Source organism: Numenius arquata, chromosome W (genome assembly GCF_964106895.1).
Source record: "Numenius arquata chromosome W, bNumArq3.hap1.1, whole genome shotgun sequence".
In the NCBI taxonomy this organism is placed as follows: Eukaryota; Metazoa; Chordata; class Aves; order Charadriiformes; family Scolopacidae; genus Numenius; species Numenius arquata.
The window spans coordinates 30,407,074-30,434,656 of NC_133615.1; the positions used below are offsets into that span (position 1 = coordinate 30,407,074).

Consider the following 27,583-nt stretch of genomic DNA (forward strand, 5'->3'; position numbering starts at 1 on the left):
TGAAACATGTCCAAAATAATTCAATGGTTTTATAACAGGTTTCTATTGTCCATTGGTATTTAAGGCATTAGAAAATGCATTGTTTATCCCGGCAAGCACACCACGTACCCTCAGCATAGGGCCATTCTGGAACACATGAGGTTCATCACAAACTACACAGTATTCATTCAATACTGGTATCCGCTGCTCAGCAAATTCAATAGTCTGAGAACAATGAAAATGAGAAAAACAACATCTGCTTAAAAATAATTGTCAGCTCGTGCTCCACAGTGTTTCATAAATGGATAAGATATGGCATCCTACCTGCACAAGAAAGCCACCGTCTCGTACTAGAATGCATTTTGCACCATAATTTTGCTGCAAGGAAAAAGTTTAGGCAACTTCAGTGTTGGTAGACTAATTATAAGGGAATGGTAAAACATTTGTATTTTTTGCATGCAAATATGTTAAACAATATTTGCATCTAAAAAGATCTCTCATTTGTATAAACCAACCATTACAAATAATCAATCCTTTTACTGTTTGCTGAATGTGGGGTAGATTATTAGCATTTCTTTTTAGTTCTTAAATCTGATGAGGTTTTCTATCTCAGCATCCCAAAACCTTTAATCTCAAATGGAAACACCAGTGCCTTCACTCCATTCCAATAAACTGGCATTTAGTAACTTTAAATTTTACCTGCGTAGTGTCTGTCCAAATATGAGCTATGTGCTTAGGCTTGAATGACTAATATAACTCTTAGAACAGCTGAAAATATTTTATATATTTACTAAGATCTCACATCTGTGAGCACCATGCTGACAGACCTCTGTGCTCAGATTCCACTGAGATTCTTTCTGCCTTTTTATTTCAATATACAACAAATAAACTAGAAGGAACTTACTTTTGTTATAGGATTCACCAAGGTACAAAATTCCCTCTGGGCTAATATCTATCTCAATTAAACCTTGTTTTGAATAAGAGACAGACCAGCTCCATTTACAGCTTTTTTGGGTTTTGTTTTTATTTATAGTCTTATTTCCTTTCACTTCTCTAACTGCTTGTTTGTGAAACTTTTCCCTTTTTTCTCCTGGGAAATAATCCTCCTAATTGTATTCATATATGAGATTCAAATATTTAAGCTGAGAACTGAAGAGAACTTAGGGTCCTGATTCATCACTTCTACATTCCACTGACTTCAAATTGCAGTTAGGCACCCAGGTTACCCATATATATACACATATATATGTTATATAGGTTACTCATATATATGTACATATATATACCCATATACTTTGACACTGTCCCACATGACATCCTTGTCTCTAAATTGGAGAAACATGGATTTGATGGATGAACCACTCAGTGGATAAGGAATTGGCTGGATTGCCGCACCCAAAGAGTTGCAGTCAACAGCTTGATGTCCAAGTGGAGACCAGTGACGAGTGGCGTTCCTCAGGGGTCGGTACTGGGACTGCCACTGTTTAATATCTTTGTTGGCAACAGGGACAGTGTGACTGAGTGTACTATCAGCAAGTTTGACACGCTAGAGGGAAGGGATGCCATCCAGAGGGATCTGGACAGTGCAAGGTAATGGCTTTAAACTAGATATGAGGAGGGAGGGGGGGATAACTGGGCCTGTTAGGACTAAACTCAAGGGAAACACACCAGGGCTTGAGGGATGGTGGACTAGCAAGGACTCTTACTCTACCAATTCATTTCAGAGAAGTGATAGACACCTAGAAATTATGGAAACACCTGAGAGGGGCCTGGTAGGAAATGGGGCCCACACTCACAAAAAGATGTTGAAACCGTTAGATCGTCTGAAGTGCATCTATACCAATGCACGCAGTATGAACAACAAACAAGGGGAGCTTGAAGCCATGATGCACCAGGAAAACTATGACATAGTGGCTATCACAGAAACGTGGTGGGATGCCTCACATGACTGGAGTGCCACAATCGAAGGCTACAAGCTCTTCAGGAGGGACAGACAGGAAAGGAGAGGTGGTGAAGTGGCTGTGTATGTTAGTGAATGCTATGAGAGCTCAGAAATTAAGTATAGTGATAACAGGGTCAAGAGTGTTTGGATTAGGATAAGGGCAAATAAAGGTGATATCGCTGTGGGAGTCTGCTATAGACCTCCCAACCAAAGCAGTGAGGTGGATGAAGCCTTCTATAAGCAACTGGGAGAAATATCTCAGTCATTTGCCACTGTTCTTGTGGGGGACTTTAACCTCCCGGATATCTGCTGGGAATACAACACGGCAGACAGGGAACAATCCAGGAGGTTCCTGGAATGTGTGGAGGATAACTTCCTCACACAGCTGGTAAGTGAGCCGACCAGGGAAAGTGCCCTCCTAGACCTGCTCCTTGTGAACAGGGAAGAACTTGTGGGGGAAGTAAAGGTTGGAGGCCGTCTAGGGCACAGTGATCATGAGATGATCGAGTTCTCTATCCTTGGAGAAACAAGGAGAAGGGTTACCAAAACTGCCACCTTAGATTTCCGGAGGGCAAACTTTGACCTGTTCAGAAGACTGCTAGACAAAATCCCTTGGGAGGATGCCCTTAAGGATATAGGAGTCCAGGAAGGATGGACATACTTCAAGAAAGAAGTCTTAAAAGCACAGGATCAGGCTGTCCCCGTGTGCCGAAAAACAAGTAGGCGGGGTAGAAGGCCAGCCTGGCTAAATAGGGATCTCTTGCTGGATCTCAAAAACAAAAGGAGAGTCTACAACCTTTGGAAGAGGGGGCAGGCCTCTCACGAAAACTATAAAGAGGTAGTGAAGCTATGCAGGGAGAAAATTAGGAGAGCCAAAGCGCAGCTAGAGCTCAATTCATTAACAACAAAAGGAGGATTAGGGAAAATCTCCCTCCCTTATTGGATGCAGAGGGAAACATAGTCACAAAGGATGAGGAAAAGGCTGAGGTGCTCAATGCCTACTTTGCCTCAGTCTTTAGCAGTGGAACTAGCTGTTCCCTGGACACCCAGCCTCATGAGCTAGGAGACAGGGAGGGGAAGCAGAACGAGGGCATCACGATTAAAGAGGAAGAGATCAGTGACCTGCTACGCCATTTGGATGCACACAAATCTATGGGACCGGATGGGTTACACCCAAGAGTGCTAAAAGAGTTGGCAGACGTGCTCGCCAAACTGCTTTCCATCATTTACCTGAAGTCATGGCTAACTGGGGAGGTCCCAATGGACTGGAGGGTGGCAAATGTAACACCCATCTACAAGAAAGGCAAAAAGGAGGATCCAGGAAACTATAGACCTGTCAGTCTAACCTCGATACCAGGGAAGGTCATGGAGCAGGTCATCTTGAGTGCCATCAAAACCCACATAATGGGCAACCAGGGGATCAGGCCTAGTCAGCATGGGTTTATAGAAGGCAGGTCCTGCCAGACGAACCTGATCTCCTTCTATGACAAGATAACCAGATTATTGGACGAGGGAAAGGCTGTTGATATTGTATGCCTGGACTTTCGAAAAGCATTCGATACTGTCCCCCATACAATTCTTGTGGAAAAACTGGCTTCACATGGCCTGGATGAGCATACGATCCGCTGGGTCAAGCAATGGCTGACTGGAAGGTCCCAAAGAGTGGTGCTCAATGGATTTAAATCCAGCTGGCGGCCGGTCACAAGTGGTGTGCCTCAGGGCTCAGTGTTAGGACCATTTCTGTTTAATGTCTTTATTGATGATCTTGACAAGGACATAGGGTGTATCATCAGCAAGTTCGCAGATGACACCAAGCTAAGCAGGAGTGTTGATTCCCAGGAGGATAGGGAAGCTCTACAGAGAGACCTAGATAGATTGGATCATTGGGCCAACATCAGTGGTATGAGTTTCAACAAGGGCAAGTGCCAGGTTCTGCACTTGGGCCACAATAACCCCAAGCAGTGCTACAGGCTTGGGGAAGCGTGGCTGGAAAGCTGCCTGGAAGAAAGAGACCTGGGGGTTCTAATTGACAAGCGGCTGAATATGAGCCGGCAGTGTGCCCAGGTGGCCAAGAAAGCCAACGGCATCCTGGCTTGTATTAGAAATAGCGTGACCAGCAGAAGTAGGGAGGTGATTGTGCCCCTGTACTCAGCACTGGTGAGGCCACACCTCGAGTATTGTGTCCAGTTTTGGGCACCTCAATACAAGAGAGATATCGAGGTGCTGGAGCGAGTGCAGAGGAGGGCAACGAAGCTCGTAAAGGGCCTGGAAAACAAATCATATGAAGAGCGGTTGAAGGAGCTGGGACTGTTTAGTATGAGGAAGAGGAGGCTGAGGGGAGACCTCATCACTCTCTACAACTACTTGAAAGGACACTGTAGAGAGGTTGGTGCTGGTCTCTTCGCACAGGTAATTAATGACAGAACGAGAGGGAATGGCTTCAAGCTCCAATAGGGTAGGTTTAGACTGAACATTAGGAAAGAATTTTTCACAGAAAGAGTGGTCGGGCATTGGAATAGGCTGCCCAGGGAGGTGGTTGAGTCACCATCCCTGGATGTGTTTAAGAGACGTTTAGATGTGGTGTTGGGGGATATGATATAGGGAAGAACTTTGTAGTGTAGGGTAGATGGTTGGACTCGATGATCCCAAGGGTCTCTTCCAACCTGGATGATTCTATGATTCTATGATTCTATGATTCTATGAAAGAGGGGAGATGTAGATTAGATATTAGGAGGAAATTCTTTAATGTGAGGGCGGTGAAGCACTGGAACAGGTTGTCCAGAGAAGTTGTGGATGCCCCATTCCTGGAAGTGTTCAAGGCCAAGCTAGATGGGGCTTTGAGCAACCTGGTCTAGTGGAGGTGTCCCTGCCCATGGCAGGGGGGGTTGGAACTGGATGGTCTTTATGGTCCCTTCCAACTCTAACCATTCTATGATTCTATATCTGGTGCCTGCATGTAAAATGTGAAATAGACTCTTGACGCCCTTCTGCTAACATCAGTCAAACTGCACCTGACCACGTATGTGATTTTTTTCCCTCAAAGTAAATGCATTATAGCAATAAATTACTGGTAGTTTTTATACACTGTCAAGCAGGCCTTGCATTTTTCCATATTAGCTGATAACAGCAGTAATGAAATTACTTAGCTCTTCATTATCTTATCAAAACCAATGAGACTATCCTGGTTTGAGGTAAACCAGAACCAACTTTCTGTTCAGTAATTTTACTTCTTAGCTAGGCCTCTTCTAACTCTCTGAAATTAACAGCATATTGGGCAGAAAACTTCGTTCTCAGTGATAAGACCTGTGTTTATAGTCAATGCCAAGGAATGGTATGCAGAGAGGCTCTTGCTTATACTTATTGCTATAACAACCAAGGTCAGCTAATTTCGTTATTTGCCCCATTAGAGGATCAGAAATGGAAAAGCGTAGAGAGGTCACACCTGCAGGGAGGAGTGGACAGGACAGGTGACCCAAAACTGACCAACAGGGTATTCCATCCCATTGGCATCATGCTCAGTATAAAAGCTGAGGGATCAAAGGGTCAGCCCTCTTTCTTCGATAGCCAATGTCTGAGGAGGACCCTGTCTGTTCGTCTGCTTTTGATCCCAGTCTGTGTGTTTCTGACTCCAGATTTGGAATCCACTTCCCATCCATCACTGAGTCCAGTCTGGGACTTCCCCAGTGCCTGCTGGTGACGTCATCCTGGGAGCTTGATATGGTTTTGCATATATTGTATCTATTTCGTTATTTCCTTTTTATTTTATTATTAATATTTCATTAAAGTAGTTTAGTTCCTTCTAAACTCGTAAATTTCTTTATCTCTCTTCCTCCTCTCCTTGGATTGAGAGGTGGGGGGAGAGCATGTCGACTCATAATTGGCTGATTTGGCCTAAACCACAACAGATTTACTGGTGCCCAATGTGCTCGACCGGAGCTCTGATAGATTGCCTGAATAGACTGAATGCACAGTTGTTTAAATTCTCCTTAAAAAGCTGACTCCATTGCTCTTGTCTTCCAATATATTAAGTACATCCAATATATTCACTAACATATGTCCAAAGTATTAATGCCTTTGCCTAAAAAGCATAATAGTACATTTGGAAATACATTTGGAAAATAATAGGCGGAAAATGAGCAGAATAAAAAAAAATATTACGCACAGCAGCTTGTGAAGGTGATAATGGAGATGGTGTTAAGATACCAATAAGCCCTGAGGTAAGAGAGAGATTCCTGCCCTCTTCTGTGGTGGACTCCTTGAAAGGCTCCATTTTATATGCTTTAGGGGCATTGGAGTAAGTCTTGCTGAGTAACTTGTGATTCTTCAATCCATCCAATTCTTCCATTCTAAGATTACTGGAGTAGGACCTGCTTAAAAGTTTGTGGGGCTTCAAGGTGCTGTTGTATTCACATCGAGGGTCCACAGAACATGACCTACTTAATAGCTTATGGGGCTTTAAAGTGATGTACTCCTCCTGCTTGACAGCTGTAGAGCAAGAATGTTTCAACAGTTTGTGCGATTTAATAGCCATTGTCTGTTCAGCCCTAGGGTCACTCGATAACGAGTGGCCAAAGGTTCTGTGAGATTTTGTGGTGCACACATCCTCTGTCTTAACTGTGCTAGAGTAAGTCCTTCTCAGCAGCTTGTGAGTTTTGGAGATCCCATCCATTTCTGACTTCAGTTTTGATTTATTTTTACCACAGCCAGGTGGCGGATAACTTGGCGACCTTAAAAATAAAGAAGGGGAAGACATAGTTGGAGAATAATCAGTCTTGTGCAAATCAAACAAGTCCAGACATATGTACAGATTTTTAAATGCCACCTGTCTTCATGTATTTAACTAGTGATAAACACAGTCCAACATTAAAAAAATGAGCAACTGTATGTAGAACTAATTTCCCAATACCAAATAGACATCTTACTCCTATTTATATACAAACTCATCCATTGAAAAGATGACTAACTACTTAAGACAAGTTAGAGCTATATCCTTACAGCTCTTTGTAAAGGTCCCTATGTCTCTAAACAAACTATTTGTTCAGGAGATTATCTTTGAAATGAAAACCACATATTTCACACAAGATTATATCACATTTTTCTTATAAAAATCTCTCTTTCCTATGTAATCATGATGCCATTAAAATTATTGTCTTCTGGACATGGCATAACAAATTCTATGTCCAGATCCAATGGAAGATATAATGAGCAGTGAAACTTGAAGGCAGTAAATCAAATTTAATTCAGCTGAAATGAACATTTTTTTGAAAAATATCACAATAATCTGGGTGCTTTGTGGAAGACAATTTGATGCCCTTCTCTCCTGTTTTAGACAAATTCTAGCTCTGTAACACTAGAAATGAGAATGTGAGACCTAAATTATGAATGCAGAAAGTAAATAACAAAAGGGTTTTATGAAACAACATTCACATGAACTGTCACATTTCTATAAGGTTCACGTTCACCTGTCCTTGCAAAGCAAGAACCAGTATCAGGTACGCTGAATCATTTTTCTACACTTTACAAGCAATCCTAAAGAGATTCTGAAATCCTTCGACCAAATAGAAAAGAATTGATACTCCAAGGGGAGAGGCTGACATGTTTCACCACCCTGTTTGCAAGTGGTGACAGTGGAAAATACACGTGGAGGTTGCTGACTCACTGTTGCAGTTGGGTCATTACCACCCTTGGGCAGACAGGAGGTAGGAATGGTGCTCTAGGGAGAGAGAGTCCCTGTGTTTGGGCTGAGCGGTCTTTGAACAGGCACTGCAGCAGCAGCCAAATCAATAGGAGAAAGATCAGGCTGGCTTTTGCATGCCCTTTCTGAATAAAACCGAACCCCAAGTTACAGCCTGCACTAGGCAATGGTGGGGAATGGGTAAGCTTTCTACTTAAAACAACATCTTCTTCTTCTACCTTTGAAAAGACAAATAATCTTTTGTTATCTTTGATATTCCTCCCTTCTTCAATGTGAATGATCACTGTACTCCCTCTCTTTTTTATACATGATATTTAGAATGGCAAAATTCATCAAAAAGAAGGAATGTTCAAAGAAGCATTCAATTCAAAAGTACAGAAGGGGTGATCTGTCAACCCTTCATAAGCAGGAAAACATGCTGTAGCAAATAGTCACATTCTTGAAAGAAGTAAAATCAGAGCCTGATTTTACAGACACTTAAGAGTATGAGTAAATGGTAGAAGTCATAATGAATTCAAATGAACTATTCACAAACGACTTCCTATGTTTTTAATGCCTTTGTTTTTCAAAATTCTGTGCCTGCATTTCAGAAGTGGTGAACATTCATGTACTCAAACAGTAGAGAGGAGTGGGTGCTCAGCAGCTCTAAAGATGAGTGTTTCATTAATGACCATTCTAGTTTTAAAAAATGAAAAATATACACAGCTGTGGAAAGAACAGCTAGACAACCACAAAATTATATATATAAAAACTTATATTTAATATATAAAATATATAATATATATATTTTATATATATATTCTTGCTATTCAAGTAACAGTCAAATGCTACCAAGCTAGTAAATATACAAATACAACCAAGTTAAGTAATATAAAATGAATTATTTCCAATTCTAGATGAACCATGGTTGTTTCGGAGAGCAGGGCACTGAAATGCTCTGCCTTCAAATAGTCTTAGAAGTTGTAACAGTACTTAGTTTGCTTTTGATGTCATGCAAGGCAAGGACTAGAAAACCATGAGGTAAGATATAAATAGAGCACTTCTCTGGAGAAAAGTCAACATTTCACCTTGTGAAGTCTGCTGTGGATTTTTAACAGCTGGTAACAGCTCATTTTCCTTGCTATTACCTGCGCAATGTAGAAAAGATGTGCAGAGGGGATTTCACCTTTTTGTCAGACACCTTCTTATTGTGCGTACAATTAGATTTCTCTTTGCTGTTCTTCCACTGTTGTGTAACAAATGTCTGCATGATTCTGCAAATTAAAAAAGAAAAAAAGATTTTCTTATCCTAGCTAAGACATACTCACTTAAATACTAGGGTCTCAGTTGACCATGTAGGTGATATGATGCAATGTCCTCAGACGGAGTTTCTCTGTCACATATGCGGACTAATGATTGGGTGCTTCAGCTCCTCAAAAATGCTTTTTTTTTTTCCACATAAAACTAATTCACATGGAACTCTTATCGAGAATACAGTCTGTGTAAACAACCACTACAAGACATATAATTATGCCTCTCATGGAGATCTAGAGACAAACTGATTCAAAGGCTTTCTATCCAACTATAGGTGTCTCTCTCTCCAGTGACTACAGAGGTAGGCTACAGCATCCACACTGTTCAAGTAAGAGCATATTCTTCTATAGCGCAAACATGAAGGTAGGGATGTCGAATATTACACTACCCAAAGGGATTTACAGAGAAGACAGAGCCAGACACTTCCCAGAGATGCACAGCAAAAGACAGTGGTCACAAGTTGTAGCAAGTGAAGCAAAAAACATAAAGGTTATAAAGAAAACACATCCGCAGAAGAGTGGTTAAGTACAACAGGTTGCCCACGAAGACTGGAGATTTTCAAAGCTCAGCTGCCTGAGGCCCTGAAGTGAACTAAACTAACTTTGAAGTCAGCATTACTTGGAGCAGGAGGTGACCTACAACACTCCCTTCTAAGCCAAATTACTCTGTGACTCTAATCTAGCAGTGGGGGTCTATGAGTGATAAAGTCAAAGTGGAAGTTGGTATGAACTATATAAAAAATGTATTGACTCTTCAAAGATGAATATCCTGTTGTTCACAGCCATGAGGAGCCACAGAGTTCATACGTATTATGACTTCTGGTCAACTGTGAATTATACAGATATGTACCTGAAAATGTCTTATGGGAAACTTTGGTAATTACCCAGTGCACAAATCAGAGACAGTGTATATACTGAAATGTTTTAAGAGACTTTTCATGCCTTGGGAGCTTTTAATTTTTTTTCTTTGAAGTCATGCACCATAGAGATTTTAATAACATTGCTTCATTTGTATTATGAAAACACTGCATTGAATTTCTTTAAAATAACATCTAAGGTACTTGAAGGTGCACAAATCCATGGGACCTGATGAGATGCATCCACAGGTCCTGAGGGAACTGGCGAATGAAGTTGCTAAGCCACTATCCATCATATTTGAGAAGTCCATGGCAGTCTGGTGAAGTCGCAATGACTGAAAAAGGGGAAACATAACCCCCATTTTCAAAAAGAGAAAAAAGGAAGACCTGGGGAACTACAGGCCAGTCAGTCTCACCTCTGTGGCTGGCAAGATCATGGAGCAGATCCTCCTGGAAACTCTGCTAAGGCACATGGAAAATAAGGAAGTGATTGGTGACAGCCAACATGGCTTCACTAGGGGCAAATCTTGTCTGACAAATTTGGTAGAAATGATGGGGTTACAGCGTGGTTGGATAAGGGGAGAGCAACAGACATCATCTACCTGGACTTGTGCAAAGCATTTAACACTGTCCCTCATTACATCCTTGTCTCTAAATTGGATAGACGCATATTTGACCGAAGGACCACTCGGTGGATAAGGAATTGGCTGGATGGTTGCACTCAAAGAGTTGTGGTCCCTGAAAGAGGGTAGATTTAGATTAGATACTAGGAAGAAATTCTTTAATGTGAGGGTGGTGAAGCACTGGAACAGGTTGCCCAGAGAAGTTGTGGATGCCTCATCTCTGGAAGTGTTCAAGGTCAGGTTGGATGGGGCTTTGAGCAACCTGGTCTAGTGGGAGGTGTCCCTACCCATGGCAGGGGGGTTGGAACTCGATGATCTTTAAGGTCCCTTCCAACTCTAACCATTCTATGATTCTATGGTGCTAAACAAGGTTCCTGCTCCAGAGACTTCACAATCTAAGAAAAAACACAAAATTGAACACTCCTAGCTGCAGTCCTTTTGAACTTTTGTAGCTTACTTCCTAAAAGGTGGTAAAGTGACAGAAAAACCTGTCAGGCAGCACAAAACAAGTTGTCTCCCACAACTGTCAAAAGTGAACTTAAAAAGGCAAAACCTGTTATTTTTTATTTAAAGAAAAACAAGCTCAAAACGCTTTGATCCAACTAACCTGACAACCTGTGAATTTTATCCTACTTGACATGGTCAGGGAACTAAAAAGATTATTTTTTTTATTTACTTTAAAACACGGGTTTACACTTTTCCAGACTTACTTACTTTTTCAGCTGATGTCCCAGTCCAAATCTTTCCTTAGTAGAGATCTGAAATACATCCACAGTTGGCACTACGGAAAAAGGAGATATTGTTGATATATGAACTTAAAGCTATAATCAAGAACTCATTACTATACAAGACATATTTAAGGACCCTGTTCTATCTGAACCTTTACTATAGGCAATGCCATTGAAGCAATGGAGAAAGCAGACGTCATCTAAGTCTATGAAGAAATGAATGGTCCTTTTTTGAATATTAACCAAAATAATTTTTAATTTTATAAATGAGTATTTTAGAAATTGAATTCCCAAAAATGTATCTCTTCCCACTAAGTTTAGCTACATATGGTAGTAACTAGTACTTATACACTCAGTTCCTGTGACTATGAAGAAAACTGAGAGTGGAATAAACTGAATTAACTAATATCAAGGGTTTTTTTTTTCAGAGGGCGTTTTAATACAGGATTCATAATCATCATCTAAGTGCCTGATGTATGAATTCCAGTGGTGAAGGATTACCCTGAATTTTCCTCAAGACCCATCCTAACATTGGTATATTCATATTCGTCTGTCAGAAAATTGAAAGTGTAAGGGGTGAAGGCTGTAAATTAGCTCCTGGTATTACTAAAATCTTTTAATAATATTTACTAGATAGAAGTGGCAGATGGAATTCAGCACTTGTTGAGAGAGTCTCAGGTCCTCAAGGCAGGACAACAGCCAACACACATTACATGCACAAATAGACTTTATACTTTGTATTACATAAGGAAGTAATGACTATAGTAAAATAAAAATAAATGAAAACAAAAAATCTGGGGTCAGTTCAAATTTCATTAGAAAAAGAAAATCAGTGTTTTAAAATCTATATTATTCTGATCACTCAGAAAGCCAGATTTTATTCAGAATGTCAAAATTTATCCTTTAATTTCACTTTAATAAATTAATTTTTAAAATAAAATACAATATATATCATAGAATCATAGAATGGCTTAGGTTGGAAGGGGCCATAAAGATCATCTAGTTCTAACCCCCCTGCCATGGGCAGGGACACCTCCCACTAGACCAAGTTGCTCAAAGCCATATCCAGCCTGGCCTTGAACACATCCAGGGATGGGGCATCCACAACTTCTCTGGGCAACCCGTTCCAGTGTCTCACCACCCTCATAGTGAAAAATTTCATCCTGACATCTAATCTAAATCTGCCCTCTTCCAGTTTAAAACCATTACCTCTTGTCATATCACTACATGCCCTTGTAAAAAGTCCCTCTCCAGCTTTCTTGTAGGCCCCCTTCAGATACTGGAAACCTGCTATAAGGTCTCCCCGGAGCCTTCTCTTCTCCAGGTTGAACAACCCCAACTCTCTCAGCCTGTCCTCATAGGAGAGGTGCTCCAGCCCTGTGATCATCTTTGTGGCCCTCTGCTGGACCCGTTTCAACAGGTCCATGTCCTTCTTATTTTGGGGGCTTCAAAGCTGGACGCAGTAGTCCAGGTGGGGTGTCACAAGAGTGGACTAGAGGGGTAGAATCACCTCCCTTGCCCTGCTGGCCACACTTCTTTTGATGCAGCCCAGGATGCAGTTGGCTTTCTGGGATCTGAGCGCACATTGCCAGCTCATGTTGAACTTCTCTTCCACCAACACCCCCAAGTCCTGCTCTCAATCCATTCTCCACCCAGCCTGTATTTATGCTTGGGATTGCCCTGAACCATGTGCAGGACCTTGCACTTGACCTTGTTGAACTTTGAGAGGTTTTCACGGGGCCTGCTTCTCAAGCCTGTCCAGGTCCCTCTGGATGGCATCCCTTCCCTCCAGTGTGTTGACTGCTCCACAGTTTGGTGTCGTCGACAAACTTGCTGAGCACTCAATCCCAACATCTATGTTGCCAACAAAGATGTTGAATAGTACCGGTCCCAGTACCGACCCCTGAGGAACACCACTCATCACTGGTCTCCACTTGGATATCAAGCTGTTGACTGTAACTCTTTGGGTGCGACCATCCAGCCAGTTCCTGATCCACCGAGTGATCCGTCAGTCAAATCCACGTCTCTCCAATGTAGAAACAAGGATGTTGTGTGGGGCAGTGTCAAATGCTTTGCATGATTCCAGGTAGATGATGGCTGTTTCTATTCCCTTATCCACCAACACTGTAACGCCGTCATAGAAGGCCACCAAATTTGTCAGGCAAAATTTGCTCTTAGTGAAGCCATGTTGGCTGTCACCAATCACTTCCTTATTTTCCATGTGCCTTAGCAGAGATTCCAGGAGGATCTGCTCCATGATCTTGCCAGCCACAGAGGTGAGACTGACCAGTTTGTAGTTCCCCGGGTCCTCCTTTTTCCCCTTTTTAAAAATGGGGGTTATGTTTCCCCTTTTTCAGTCATTGCGACTTCACCAGACTGCCATGGACTTCTCAAATATGATGGATAGTGGCTTAGCAACTTCATTCGCCAGTTCCCTCAGGACCTGTGGATGCATCTCATCAGGTCCCATGGATTTGTGCATCTTCAGGTTCTTCAGCTGGTCTTGAACCTGGTCTTCTACAGTGGGCTGTTCCTCATTCTCCCAGTCCCTGCCTTTGTCTTCTGCAGCTTGGGCAGTGTGGTTAGAGCTCTTACCAGTGAAGACAGAGGCAAAAATGTTGTTGCGTACCTCAGCCTTGTCCATGTACTGGGCGACCAGGTCTTCTGTTTCCTTCCTGAGTGGGCCCATATTTTCCCTAGTCTTCCTTTTGTCACTGACATACCTATAGAAGGCTTTCTTGATGTCCCTGGCCAGATTTAACTGTCTCTGTGCTTTTCTAACCTGGTCCCTGGCTGCTCAGCCAATTTCTCTGTATTCCTCCCAGGCTACCTGTCCTTGCTTCCACCCTCTGTAGGCTTCCTTTTTCTGTTTGAGATGATTGTTAAGGAGCTCCTTGTTCATCTGCGCAGGCCTCCTTGCATTTTTGCCTGACTTCTTTGTTGGGATGCATCGCTCCTGAGCTTAGAGGAAGTGGTCCTTGAATATTAGCCAGCCTTCTTGGGCCCCTCTCCCCTCCAGGGCTTTATCCCATGTTACCCTGCCAAACATATCTCTCAAGAGGCCAAAGTCTGCTCTCCTGAAGTCCATGGTAGCAAGCTTACTGCACGCCCTCCTCACAGCCCTAAGGATCTCAAACTCCACCATCTCATGGTCACTGCAGCCAAGGCTGCCCTTGAGCATGACATTCCTCACCAGCCCCTCCTTGTTGGTGAGAACAAGGTCCAGCATGGCACCTCTCCTCGTTGGCTCCTCCCTCACTTGGAGAAGGAAGTTATCATCAGCGCATTCCAGAAACCTCCTGGATTGCTTATGCCCTGCTGTGTTGTCCTTCCAACAGATATCGGGTGGTTGAAGTCCCGGATGAGGACCAGGGCCTGTGAATGTGAGGCTGCTCCTATCTGTCTATAGAGGGCCTCATCCGCTCAGTCTTCCTGGTCAGGTGGCCTGTAGCAGACCTCCACTGTAACATCAACTGTCCCTGCCCTCCCTTTAATCTTGACGCATAAGCTCTCTGTTGGGTCTTCATCCATCCCCAGATGGAGCTCCATGCACTCCAGCTGGCCCTTGACATAGAGGGCAACACCACCTCCTCATCTCCCCTGCCTGACCTTCCTGAAGAGTCTGTATCCTTCCATTCCAACACTCCAGTCATAGGAGCCATCCCACCGTGTCTCCATGATGCCAATTAGATCATAGCCTTGGAGGTGTGCGTATGTCTCTAACTCCTCTTGTTTGTTCCCCATGCTACATGCATTTGCATAGAGGCATTTAAGTTGGGCCCCCAATGAAGCTAGCTTCGTGTCTGGAACGGCTATTTTTCCTTTAAGCTACACTCTAGGTGCTCTCCTGGACATCCAGTTTCACTTAGTTCAAAGCACCGTAGATACCCTTTCTCTAATGTTATTATTCAAATATAATTTCATCTTTTGAAGACAAACTGATGAATTTTTCAAAAGGGATAAATTATTTGATTAGGGGTAGCAATGTCTTTAGATTGTCAAATTTAGGACACATGGTAGGAGGAGAATATTTTCAATGAGAATCATCATACGTAGATCAGCAACCTTAAAATCTGACACCTAAACTACAATTGCTGTCTAAAGTCTACAGCCAGAGGAGACAGCCTGATACCTCCAATGGCTGGTTCATCCTAATTTAAGACAGGTTTCTAAGGCATGTGGGAGAAACTGCCCACAGGTACAATGATGAGATAAGGTATTAGCTAGAAGAATGACTATCTAAAATCAGGATATTAAACAGCTACAATGTGGTATGTATACCTCACATTGTGCTTTGGAGTATACTGCATTTTTGTTTCTTTTATCAATGAACAGGAAGTGCTACAGGAGAAAAATATGTAGCATAAAGTTATGGCCTAGTAGTCACAAAACAACATAATTAAGGGGGAAGAGGAATACACAGAGAAAGGGTTTTGTTAACACAAAAGATGGTGGATCTCATTGTCCTTTTCTGGTAAATAAATAAACATGGCTGCAACAGCAGCTGAGCTCATAAAACCAGTGGCAGCGAAGTACTTGCCTCTGGCCCTGGTCTTGCTTTTCTTGGTACTCAGGCATTTCCACAGTTAGCTGAAGGACTGGGAACTAAGCTTCCCATTTTAACCTTGTCAGTGGTGCAGAAGATATCTTGTTGTTACTTCTCATTTCACTAGATGATTTCTTACTGCACGCTGCTCTTCATGCTTCACCCTCTCTTATTTGCTGCACCTTTTTATTTTTTAAATTACATTTTGATAGAAATATTCTGAATACTAACACTGCTACCTGCTATGGCCAATACATATTTTAAGATCTGTGTGTTTACAAAAAAGATTGAAGCAATAAAATACTGACAAAAAGACCAAAGTCAAGCAAAAAAAAAAAAAAAAAAGACTGATGTAATGAAATGCTTATTAGAATGAACAGAATATAGCTTATAGTTAGAATTGGCAGACAACATATCCTATAAAAATAGCTCATTGGGACAGATTTTGCTAAACATATTATGACTGGAAATATCTATTCATTTTCCAGAGGCAGAATTCTCCCACAGATACAAGCCTGAACTGACAGCTTGCACTGGAAGCCTCCAAAGCCGGGCAAGTTATGAACCAAATTACACACTTAATTCTGACTTCCCATTGTAAAAATATATCTGAAGTTGAGTCTTGCCTATGAATGTTTCCAAATCTTCAATCTCAGTTGATTCTTCATGAGTTTTCACCATTTTTACTCTCATGAGAAAGCTTTGCTTGCATAACAACTGGAGAGTAGGATGTCAATATAATATTTAAAATTCTTGTTCAGATGTAAAGATCCCCAGAATTCACACAGTCGTACAGAAATCAGAAGCTGGCAGGATAATTATCATGGCCTGATTCTTCGAAGGTGCATGAAAAAGGGTATATTAAAGTGCTGCACAGATCTGCATATGTATATCTTATCAGTGATATCTGCATCTGTGAAGATGATCCCTGATTTCCAAAATCAGGAAATCTCATATTAGAAATTGATGATCTTTATTCCTTAACTGCTGGTTCCTAGGGGAAGCAGTTGCATTTCAAAGTATATCAAGAAAACAAATTCCAAAACTCAACCTATGAAAGTTTAAACTAGATGCCCACGTCATTATTGAGGGCCTAGCCATGCAAATATATGTAAGCATAATTTCAAAACAGTAGGACTGCTCTCAGCAGTAGATTTAAGCACATGCAGGGTCAAAGATTTGGCAGTGAATGAGTATCTGTCACCTAGTACATGGCTCAGACCAAGACACTATACAAGGCACATGAAGAATACACAGGTGACTAACCTGGACCATTTAAGTACTGTGTAAGTGAACAGTGCAATCGCACTATTATAGGCTCTGTGCGAATTACATCCCAAGCCACAGCAATCTCTTCCTAGTTCAGGATAAAAAGAAAACAACAGACCATTAGCCACCATGAGCCATCATGAGGAACTGTTGCATTTTGTCAGTCTACCTTATGGTTGTTATAAACACCATCCATCCATTTACCCAGTCATGGAATATCTACTCCAACTTTAAACTTGAGACTTAGGACAAGCTATTGCCTGCTGATGCCCCTAAGAGCAGTGTTAGACTGTTTCCAATTCTTGAGTATGCTCATTTAAACTGGGCACAAGTTTCTACATAACACTACATCTGCAGTGCAGGCAGACATGTTTCCATCTATCAAGAGATACTGCTTCAAAGCTGAGAAACAAAGGAGCAAATAAAGATGGAAAGGAAACTCATCCCATAACACAGGGCAAAGGAAACATTTGCTCCTTCTTAAGACTGATTAAAATAGTTCAAGGTATGATCAGATTTTCTTAAATTTTAGAAGAGCCTGATAACTTATGTGCTGTTCTGAGAATATGACATATCTGTGCAAAAGCTAATGATGCCCCTAAAAGCACTAATTTTCATTCTGTGTCTAAAAGACAGGAAGTTACTGCACAGATGAGGTGAGGAAGTGTGGAGTTAATGACAGCATAACTGTTACAGAAGCCATGCTGCCAGTTGACAGCACCACTGTCCTGTCTCCTTTGCCACTCAAGCCTCTCCCTAATCATCTGCAGATGTTGAGAAGCACACAGGAAAGCTCCAGCCAAGGTCGTCTTCCCTCCAGGACTCTATGAAGTGATTTCACCTAACTAATGTCTAGGATAGCAAAAAAAAAAAAAAAAAAGGTATTTCATTTATATCAGTTAAAACATTTACCATTCACAAAGCATGTTTGAAAGGAAATACATATGCAATAAATAAAAGCCTACAAAACATTTTAACAATGTGATCATAAAAGGAAACCTAATGTGACAGCCACTTGTGAAGATCAAGCCTCTGAAAAAGGAATATCTCAGTGGTTGTCTAGAGAGTCTGATGTGTAGCAGAATTAAACGGGTATTAATTTTCATTACATAATCCTATGATTAGATTACTTACATCAAGAAAGCTAACATCAATATGCAGATCAATATCTACATCATCAATGGCTCCATATTCCCTGAAAGGAAAGAATTACATTACATTACATTACATTACATTAGAACTCTTTAAGATACTCCTCAGCCCAGAAGTACTTATAACAGAGAAGATTTTATATAGGATAATATTGTCTGTAAAACCAGAATGGTGATGATATACACATTTACATAGACTGGATCAATATTCCCAGTGGGTGACTGTCTGCTGCACTGAAACCTTCTTTCAGTAGATCTTGCTTAAATAGGCCAAGTCTTTTTTCTACTAATTCCCCAAAATTCTCTCTCAATTGCTGCTATGTATTTTTGTCTCATGTATTGCACAAATAAATCAAGAAAACAATAATGGTCACATGCTGCTACTATTTATGACAAAAGAAAACCCTAGTTAATTTTCAAAAGTATTTTTGGTTAGCAGCCAGAAACTTAAGGAGAGGCTAGAGATAAATCATTGAAGACAAATACAACATAGCCTAGAGGGTGGCATATTATACCTGTGGTATTGCTTCATGCGTTCAAGAATTTGTTTGTCAAAACATAAAGATTGCCCTGTAATGCACTCAAGGCAATAGTACCTTAATTTATCTGTTACATGTAGTATTGCTGGAATCCTCAAGGTGCAGATTTAACTTATGCTCATAGGTGTTTCATTGCCATCTGAAATCTTACATTTAAAGTAGGACTTTTCTGCCTCTTATTTTCTGACTCATTCTGATTGCCCTCCCCCAACGTACTTGAAGACTTCTGAAAAATAGGGCTAGAAAATAGTCATTCATATACCTAAATAAAAAATTACTTTCCTTTTCATTTAAATTACTTGTGGACAATTCTGTAAAAGTGCAATCACTCTCAATTTTTCACAAATTAGCTTCTAGTCAATAGGTTTATGCTTTACATTGCATTTATATGCTTGTTCTCACAATGACTTCCATATTTTTCTATTAAACTAGACTAAGACAGTACACAGTAGCAGTTGTGCATAAATAAGTTGATAAGGTAATTTTGAAATACAAAAATATTTTTGTGACTATATCTATCTCCTAACAAAGTGGTCTCTCACCCCATGGTAGGACCTAGCTTGCACTGGAAATTCCTTGACCTCTTGTGAAATTTTGTGGAGGGAACCCCTTCTACCAAACCTTGGCATCCCAGTGGTTCTCTCTGGTAAGGTAAAACTCAAAGTCTCTCTCTAGATGTGTCCACACATAGCGCACATGGGGCAGGTGAACAGCTGACCAGGGCTGCATTACTTGGGAGGCTTCCCAGCCACCCTTACAGCTGCTCCAGAGTCTGCTTACCCAGAGACATACAGGAACTTGCTGACCTCCTACAGCTCACTGAAGACCTGACTTTGAAACAGTGAAATTCTCCACCTACTGAATGGCTTAGCCACTATGCTACACAACAGTGGCCTCAGATTTTTTAATAAATTTTCCAGAAGATCCAAAGAACAGATTGCTATGAACTCCTAAGCAATATTTATGAACACAGGCTGGTGTTACTCATGACTGACATTCAAAAGGCTGTGAATAGGAATAATTTTATAAATTAAACAGAAACATAGTTGAACTAACAATCAAATAAATATTAGTGGAAGAAAAGATAAGAGAAAAATAAATTACAATTGTGGAATTTCCATACTCACTGAAATCTCCTTGCCCCTACTTGCCCATCATAGAAAATGGATTTTAGACACATGATGCTGACTCTAGTTTTACTTTCCAAGCTGAAAGGGAGGAAGAAATTGTGTTTTCTTCCAGTGCCTGAAGCTTATGATCTGCTGCCTACAATGGCTCCAAGAACACGTCGCGACGGAGGGAAGACAGGGCCACTCAATATGAGTGATCAGCAAGCTTCGTTTATTGATTCACACAGTGGCCTTTTATGTTCTAACATAATTAGCTCATACATATTACAAAAGTTAAGCTCATGATTGGTTAGTTCTTAGAAAGATCAACTCCACCCTTGGTTCCTTCTTTACAGTTACTTTCATCCTCTTTTCCCATGCCTGAGCAGCTGCAACCTCTCTGTTATCTTACAACAATTATAGTCAAGGACAAGGTGTCCTTACCAGCCCAGTAGTTACGGGGGCTGAATCCGATGTTTCTCAAGCTTTTGCTCGGCCAGCTGGATCATGTCTACGTAACCCTTCTCAGCTAGCCATTCTCCCACAAACACATCTTGATTTTGAAGCTCCCAGAGGTCCTCTGTCCATCAATGCATAAGCAATATAAATAGATACTGAAGAGTTTGGATCAGTCGGTCCAGAGGACTTTCTCATGGCTTTGGTGGCGAGATTTCAAAGGGCAGTAGTGAAAAGCATGCAGGTATAGGATTTTCCCTTTTATATATACAGTTCATTCTCTGACAGCAGGAGACTACTAAAAGAGGGTCAACTCTCTAGGAAATATGCATCTTAATGGATGTCACTGTCAGAGAGACTTGTTGCAGTCACAAAAGTGGAGCTGCAGGAGAGGAATGAAACTGAATGCTTAATGCTGTGTTTGTCATTTCCAAGAATTCATGAATATTTTCAACTGCAACAGAGTGGAAGAAGCATGAAAGTTTTCCACATGCCAAAAGCAGCCATAGATGCCAATTTCTACTACAGTGAGCCCAGAAAGATCACAATGCTTCCAACGAAACAGCTGATTGAATAAATTAGAAGCATTATAGTTTTTGAAAGGTTAAACATAATGTTTCAATTTTAGGAGCCTGAGAGAGCCTATATTCGAGGTATATCTTTAAGGACGCTTTCCACAGAGCACAAGAACTCTTGATTCCCAGGCATGAGAAATCAGGAAATGATGGCAAGAGACCAGCATGGATGAGTCAAGACCTGCTGGTCAAACTAAAGGGCAAGAAGGAAATGCACAGGCAGTGGAAGCAGGGACAGGTATCCTGGGAAGAGTATAGGGACGATGCCCAGTTGTGTAGGGATGGGGCCAAGGTGCAGCTGGAGCTGACCTTGGCAAGGGATGCAAAGAATAGTAAGGGCTTCTACTGGTATGTCAGCCAGAAAAGGAAGGTCAAAGAAAGTGTACCCCCACTGATGAGTAAGACTGGCAAACTGATAACAACAGATGAGGAGAAGGCTGAGGTACTCAACAACTTTTTTGCCTCAGTACTCACTGGCAGCCTCTCTTCTCACACCTCTCAAGTGGATGGACCGCAAAGCAGGGACTAGGAGAGCAAAGTCTGTCCCACTGTAAGAGAAGATCAGGTTCATGACCACCTGAGGAACTTGAAGGTGCACAAATCCATGGGACCTGATGAGATGCATTCCAGAGTCCTAAGAGAATTGGCTGATGTAGTTGCCAAGCCAATTTCCATGATATCTGATAAGTCATGGTAGTCAAGTGAAGTCCCCGGTGACTGGTAAAAGGGAAATATTGCACCCATTTTTAAAAAGGGGAGAAAAGAGGACCCTGGGACCTACCAACCTGTCAGCCTCGCCTCCGCCTGGGAAGATCATGGAACAGATCTTCCTAGAAGCTATGCTAAGGCACATGTAGGACGGGGAGGTGATTCGAGACAGCCAGCATGACTTCACCAAGGCCTGACCAACCTAGTGGCCTTCTATGATGGAGTGACTACATCAGTGGACAAGGGAAGAGATACGGATGTCATCTATCTGGACTTCTGTAAGGCCTTTAACATGATTCCCCACAACATCCTTCTCTCTAAATTGGAGAGGTATATCTGGACGAGGGGACTGAGTGCACCCTCAGTAAGTTTGCAGATGACACCAAGTTAGGTGGGAGTGTTGACCTGCTGGAGGGTAGAAAGGCTTTGCAGAGGGATCTGGACAGGCTAGATCAATGGGCCGAGGCCAATGGGATGAGGTTCAACAAGGCCAAGTGCCGGGTCCTGCACTTGGGTCACAACAACCCCATGCGATACAAGCTTGGGGAAGAGTGGCTGGAGAGCTGCCGGGCAGAAAAGGACCTGGGGGTGTAGGTCGACTGTCGGCTGAACATGAACCAGCAGTGTGCCCAGGTGGCCAAGAAGGCCAACAGCATCCTGGCCTGTATCAGGAACAGCGTGGTGAGTAGGACTCGGGAGGTGATCGTCCCCCTGTACTCGGCACTGGTGAGGCCCCACCTTGAGTACTGTGTCCAGTTTTGGGCCCCTTACCACAAAAAAGACATTGAGGTGCTGGAGTGTGTCCAGAGAAGGGCAACGAAGCTGGTGAGGGGTCTGGAGAATGTCTTATGAGAAGAGGCTGAGGGAGCTGGGGTTGTTCAGCCTAGAGAAAAGGAGGCTGAGGGGAGACCTCATCGCTCTCTTACAACTACCTGAAAGGAGGTTGTAGAGAGGCGGGGGTCGGTCTCTTCTCCCAAGTCACAGGCAATAGGGCAAGAGGAAATGGCCTCAAGTTGCACTGGGGGAGGTTCAGGTTGGATATTAGGAAAAATTTTTACACTGAAAGGGTTATTAAGCATTGGAATGGGCTGCCCAGGGAAGTGGTTGAGGCACCATCCATGGAGGTATTTAAAAGACAGGTTTACATAGTGCTTAGTGACATGGTTTAGTGATGTTTTTTTATCAGAGTTAGGTTGATGGTTGGACTAGATGATCTTAAAGGTCCCTTCCAACCTAGACAATTCTATGATTCTATGTTCAGTGGATGTGGAATTGGTTGGATGGTCGCATCCAGAGGGCAGTGGTCAACGGCTCAATGTCCAGATGGAGATTGGTGACAAGTGGTGTCCCTCAGGGGTCCATATCAAGCCCAATACTGTTCAATATCTTCATCAATGACATAGACAGTGGGATCGAGTGCACCCTCAGCAAGTCTGCAGACAACACCAAGCTGAGTGGTGCAGTTGACACACCTGAGGGACCGGATGCCATCCAGAGGGACCTGGACAAGCTCAAGAAGTGGGCTTGTGTGAAACTCATGAGGTTCAACAAGGCCAAGTGCAAGGTCTTGCACATGGGTCGGGGCAACCCCCGGTATCAATACACCTTGGGGGATGAAGGGATTGAGAACAGCCCTATGGAGGACTTGGGGGTACTGGTGGATGAAAAGCTAAACATGACCTGGCAGTTTGCACTCACAGCCCAGAAAGTCAGCTGTATCCTGGGCTGCATCAAAAGAAGCGCGGCCAGCATTTTGAGGGAGGTGATTCTGCCCCTCTACTCCATTCTGGTGAGACCCCACCTGGAGAACTGTGTCCAGCTCTGGAACCCTCAGCACAGGAAAGACATGGACCTGTTGGAGCGGGTCCAGAGGAGGGCCACAAAAATGATCAGAGGGATGAAACACCTCTCCTATGAGGGCAGGCTGAGAGAGTTGGGGTTGTTCAGCCTGGAGAAGAGAAGGTTCCGGGGAGACCTTATTGCAGCCTTCAATACTTAAAGGAGACTTCTAAGAAAGATGGGGACAAACATTTTATCAGGGCCTGTTGTGATAGGACATGGGGTAATGTTGGAGTGGGAGACGGACCTGGAGTAATGATGGAATCTCAATATGAGTATGATCGTTCTCACTTTATTCAAGTTCTCACAGAGTATATAAAGACAGGCAAGCAGAGCACGCGCTAGTGGCAGCTATACGATTGGCTTACAGTCTCTGTTCACGCGCCTAGAGCGCTCACACAATTAGTGCAGACCTCTTGTCCATGCGCAGCAGATGTTTCTCTATCTCCCGGAGGCAGTACCACTTATCTTTTGTTTACCATGTAGCTACTTCTTCATACTTCTGTTTTTCAAGGAGAGTTCACAGCCTCCTCCGGGCTTTCATCCACATCAAAGACTGGGTTGCTCATTGCAATCAAGTCGTGCCCCTTTTCACTCAGCCATTCCTCCACAGGGTAATGGTTTAAACTAAAAGATGTTAGATTTAAACTAGATACAAGGAAAAAGATTTTTACAATGAGGATGGTGAAACACTGGAACAGATTGACCAGTGAGGTGGTAGATGTCCCATCCCTGGAAACATTCAAGGTCAGGTTGGACAGAGCTCTGAACAACCTGATCTAGTTGAAGATGTTCCTGCTCATTGCAGGGGGGTTGGACTAGATGATCTTTTAAGGTCCCTTCCAACCCAAACTATTCTATGATTTCCTAGACCCATATACAACTATTTGGATTTTAATTCCCCAGGTCCTCAAAATGTAATGAATTTGCACTTAGTTTGAAAAAGTACACCACAGTTGTAGACATGCTCTCTCTTCTTAGACTAAAATAACAGAGCTTATTGTTTAGAGGTTAAAGGGAATTTTTACTTGCAATATATGTATGCCTAAGGTTATTGTCTTCTCTGTATTTTATTACTTGTTTTGTATATCAACTTTGATATTTTCCCTTAATACATCTGGCAGGTCTGTTACATCTTGCCTACTTGTTATTTTTTATGAAATTATTAAGATTACATAGATGGAAAATTGTGGGGGACTACGGCGGGTCCGTGGAACCCTTGATTGTGGGAATGGAATCAGGAATTGACCTTGCAGAGATTAAAGTATATCCTTGAGAAAGAAGGGAGTAGAAAACATCCTGAGAAGTAAAACAACTTTTAGGTACCAGCTGGAGACTGACAAGATAAGGAGTAGCTTTGATGTTTTGCAAAAGACAACCAACATGTGTTAAGAAAGAATATATAAGAAAGTACGTGTGCTAATAAAGGGTAGATTGTTACTGCTTGAACTTCGGAAGACTGCTGTCCGTGTCGTTTGTCCGTCTCAACAATGACAGAAAATGAAGTTATAAAAGACCTGAAGCATATTAAAAAAATCATACAGCTATGCCCTACAGCAGAATCATGCACACTCATATATGCCCAACAGAATTTTTGTGTAATTACTCTTTGCAATCCACCTCCAACTGAGATTCCACCACTTCTCTTTGTAGGATACTGTCACGGTTTCGGCCTAATTTACCAAAACCAGACCAACAGATGGCCCTTCCCCCCTCTTCTCCCCCCCCAAAAAGAGGAGAGAGGAGGAGAAAGAGATAAGGAGATTCAGAAGTTTAGAATGAACTAAACTACTTTAATGAAGAATTAATATTAAAATAAAAATAAAGAAGAAAATAATGAAATAGATACAATATATACAAAACCGTATCAAGCTCCCAGGATGACAGTCACGTCACTGGCAGGCACTGGGGAAGTCCCAGACTGGACTCAGTGACGGATGGGAACTGGATTCCAGCTCTGGAGTCAGGAACACACGGATCAGGATCAAAGGCAGATGAACAGACAGAGTCCTCTCTGGACGTCGGCCATCGCAGGAAGGGGGCTGACCCTTTGATCCCTCAGCTTTTATACTGAGCATGGGGCAGATGGGATGGAATACCCCAGTTGGTCAGGTTTGGGTCACCTGTCCTGTCCACTCCTCCCCACCGATGTGACCCCTCTATGCTTTTTCCGTTTCCGACCCTCTAAGGGGGCAAATAATGAAATTGGCTGACCTTGGTTGTTATAGCAATAAGTATAAGCAAGGGCCTCCCTGCATACCGTTCCTTGGCATGGAGCACAAACATTGGTCTTATCATTCTGAGAACGAGCAGTTTTCTCCACAATATGCCGTTAATTTCAGAGAGTTAGAGGAGGCCTAGCTAGGATGTAAAGTTACAGAACAGAAAATTGGTTCAGTTTTACTTCAAACCGGGACAGATACTTTAGTTTCCCACAATTAGAAAGATTTCCTAAAATCTGATCAAATTCTTGTTTGTTGGTAACAAAGCTATTTTCTTATTGCCTCTCTCATGACGACAGTAGGGAACATTTGATCACTCCTATCTACAAACAGCTTTATTTTTTGAAGGACTGTCATTATGTCCTCTCCTTCTTTTTTTCCAGACTAGACAAATCCAATTCCTTCAGTCTTTCCCTAGGGAAAACATTTACGAAATCTGTTATCATTCCTATTGTTCACTTTCAGGGTAAAAGACAGGATATGACAGAAAAGAAGTTTCACAAGGGTTTAGAGAAATGCTGAATAGTAATTGTCAACAAAATACAACAGCCTGATCAAATACTGATTGAACTGCAAAGGACAATGTTTTCAGTGTTTTCGAACAGGCTTCTGGGGCTTGTTCTCAGTATAAGCCAGTTGTATCAGTACTCATCCACAAAAAGAAAAAAACCAAAACCAGCATTATTGCTAGCCAGCAGTGCTCCTTCCTTTTGCCACAATATACAGAAATCATCAGAAGAGACTTGTGTTTTTACAGTGAGGGAAGTTCCACATGGAGGTCACTCTCCAAAACGTTAAAGGTTCCACAATACAGAAGGGTCAATGACATACCTGAGAGATACTGCATTAGGTCCATAGATCTCTCTCACTGCTGTCAAATCAGCTTCCAGTTGTGGGTGCTTGTGAAGTTCTCCATCATAGTTAACCTACCAGAAAAAGTGTATTCTAGGAGTTCTTATTTATCTCATTACTGGCACCTAATCTAGGCTCTTGAAAGTTCCCCCTGCAAAATATGCTGCATAAAGATTCCTTAATGCCATGCTCAGAAAGGACATTGTGTTGATAAGCTGAAGCACTGAGGTGGTATAGCTCTCCTAAGCAATGCTATTTGCAAAGCAGGCACTTCTGCATCAAAATTCCAGAGAGTCCTGCTCCTCTTTGTGGGAAGAGAAGCTGCAAAGGACTCATCCTTCTGTCCTGTCTCATCCTGGGGTCTGTTCTGGGCCACTTGTGCATTTTAAAATTGGTAAGCAGGGGAAGAACCAGATCTCTCCAGTCGTAGCTTCCTAGTCCAACCACTACAGGACAAAGGTTTGCTCCCTCTTGCTTGTTGTCACACTCTCATATATTTTAGACACAGAATGGCTTGGGCTCAACAAGAGAAGCATGAGACTATACTATAAACCAAGTGTCTCAGTGTCTAAGTTACGTTTTCAATCTACTCATTGGCTGTATTTGACTATTATATCTACCAATGCAATTATATCAGATCAAAAAGAAAAATAATTAAAGAACACTTTCCCATTTTAAGTATTTTACCAGAGAAGGTGTAAAGAAATGTGTTTAGACATCATCTCCATTTTTTAAAACACTACATGGAAAGTGGAAACAGTTATGTTAGTGCATTCTATACTCAAGACATTCAGAGTCATCTGATATTTTAATTTTATTCCTGGTTTAATTGTAATTTTACTACTTTTTTTTTGCCAGATATCATTTCTTCAATTAAATGTACTACCTTAAAAATATGACAATGTAATATAATGTAGTTTGCACTTCAAATATAAGGCAACTAAATTCTAACCAGTATTTCCAATTACACAGCTCTTTTACATCTTGCAAAATGATTTACTGCTCTCTGTGTTCATATCACATGGGCAGGGTTAATATTTATTCATTCATTTGGGCACTGGCAGGCATCCTTTACTAAATGTATTTGCACTGGTTCAAGAAGTAACCACTCCCAGCCGTTTGCTGCCTTTTCCTTCACCTTAAGGTTACTGTGCTTTCTGCAGTGATGAAAAATGAAGCCCATACACACAACTCATCACTA

The 27,583-nt window shown here is 42.0% G+C and overlaps 1 protein-coding gene across 2 annotated transcripts in view; it reads right to left on the minus strand.

The window, feature by feature from the left end:
- The window catches only part of LOC141476562 (protein mono-ADP-ribosyltransferase PARP8), a 188,167-nt gene that overhangs the window by 38,580 nt on the left and 122,004 nt on the right, over positions 1-27,583 (minus strand). For both annotated transcript variants that reach the window (XM_074165254.1, XM_074165253.1), the window contains exons 7-14: positions 26,362-26,456; positions 18,066-18,126; positions 16,929-17,019; positions 11,103-11,169; positions 8,744-8,869; positions 6,084-6,648; positions 304-357; positions 109-204 (exon numbers count right to left, since the gene is read on the minus strand). In XM_074165254.1, the coding sequence (XP_074021355.1) occupies positions 109-204; positions 304-357; positions 6,084-6,648; positions 8,744-8,869; positions 11,103-11,169; positions 16,929-17,019; positions 18,066-18,126; positions 26,362-26,456 (1,155 nt within the window). The remainder of the gene's footprint in view (positions 1-108; positions 205-303; positions 358-6,083; positions 6,649-8,743; positions 8,870-11,102; positions 11,170-16,928; positions 17,020-18,065; positions 18,127-26,361; positions 26,457-27,583) is intronic.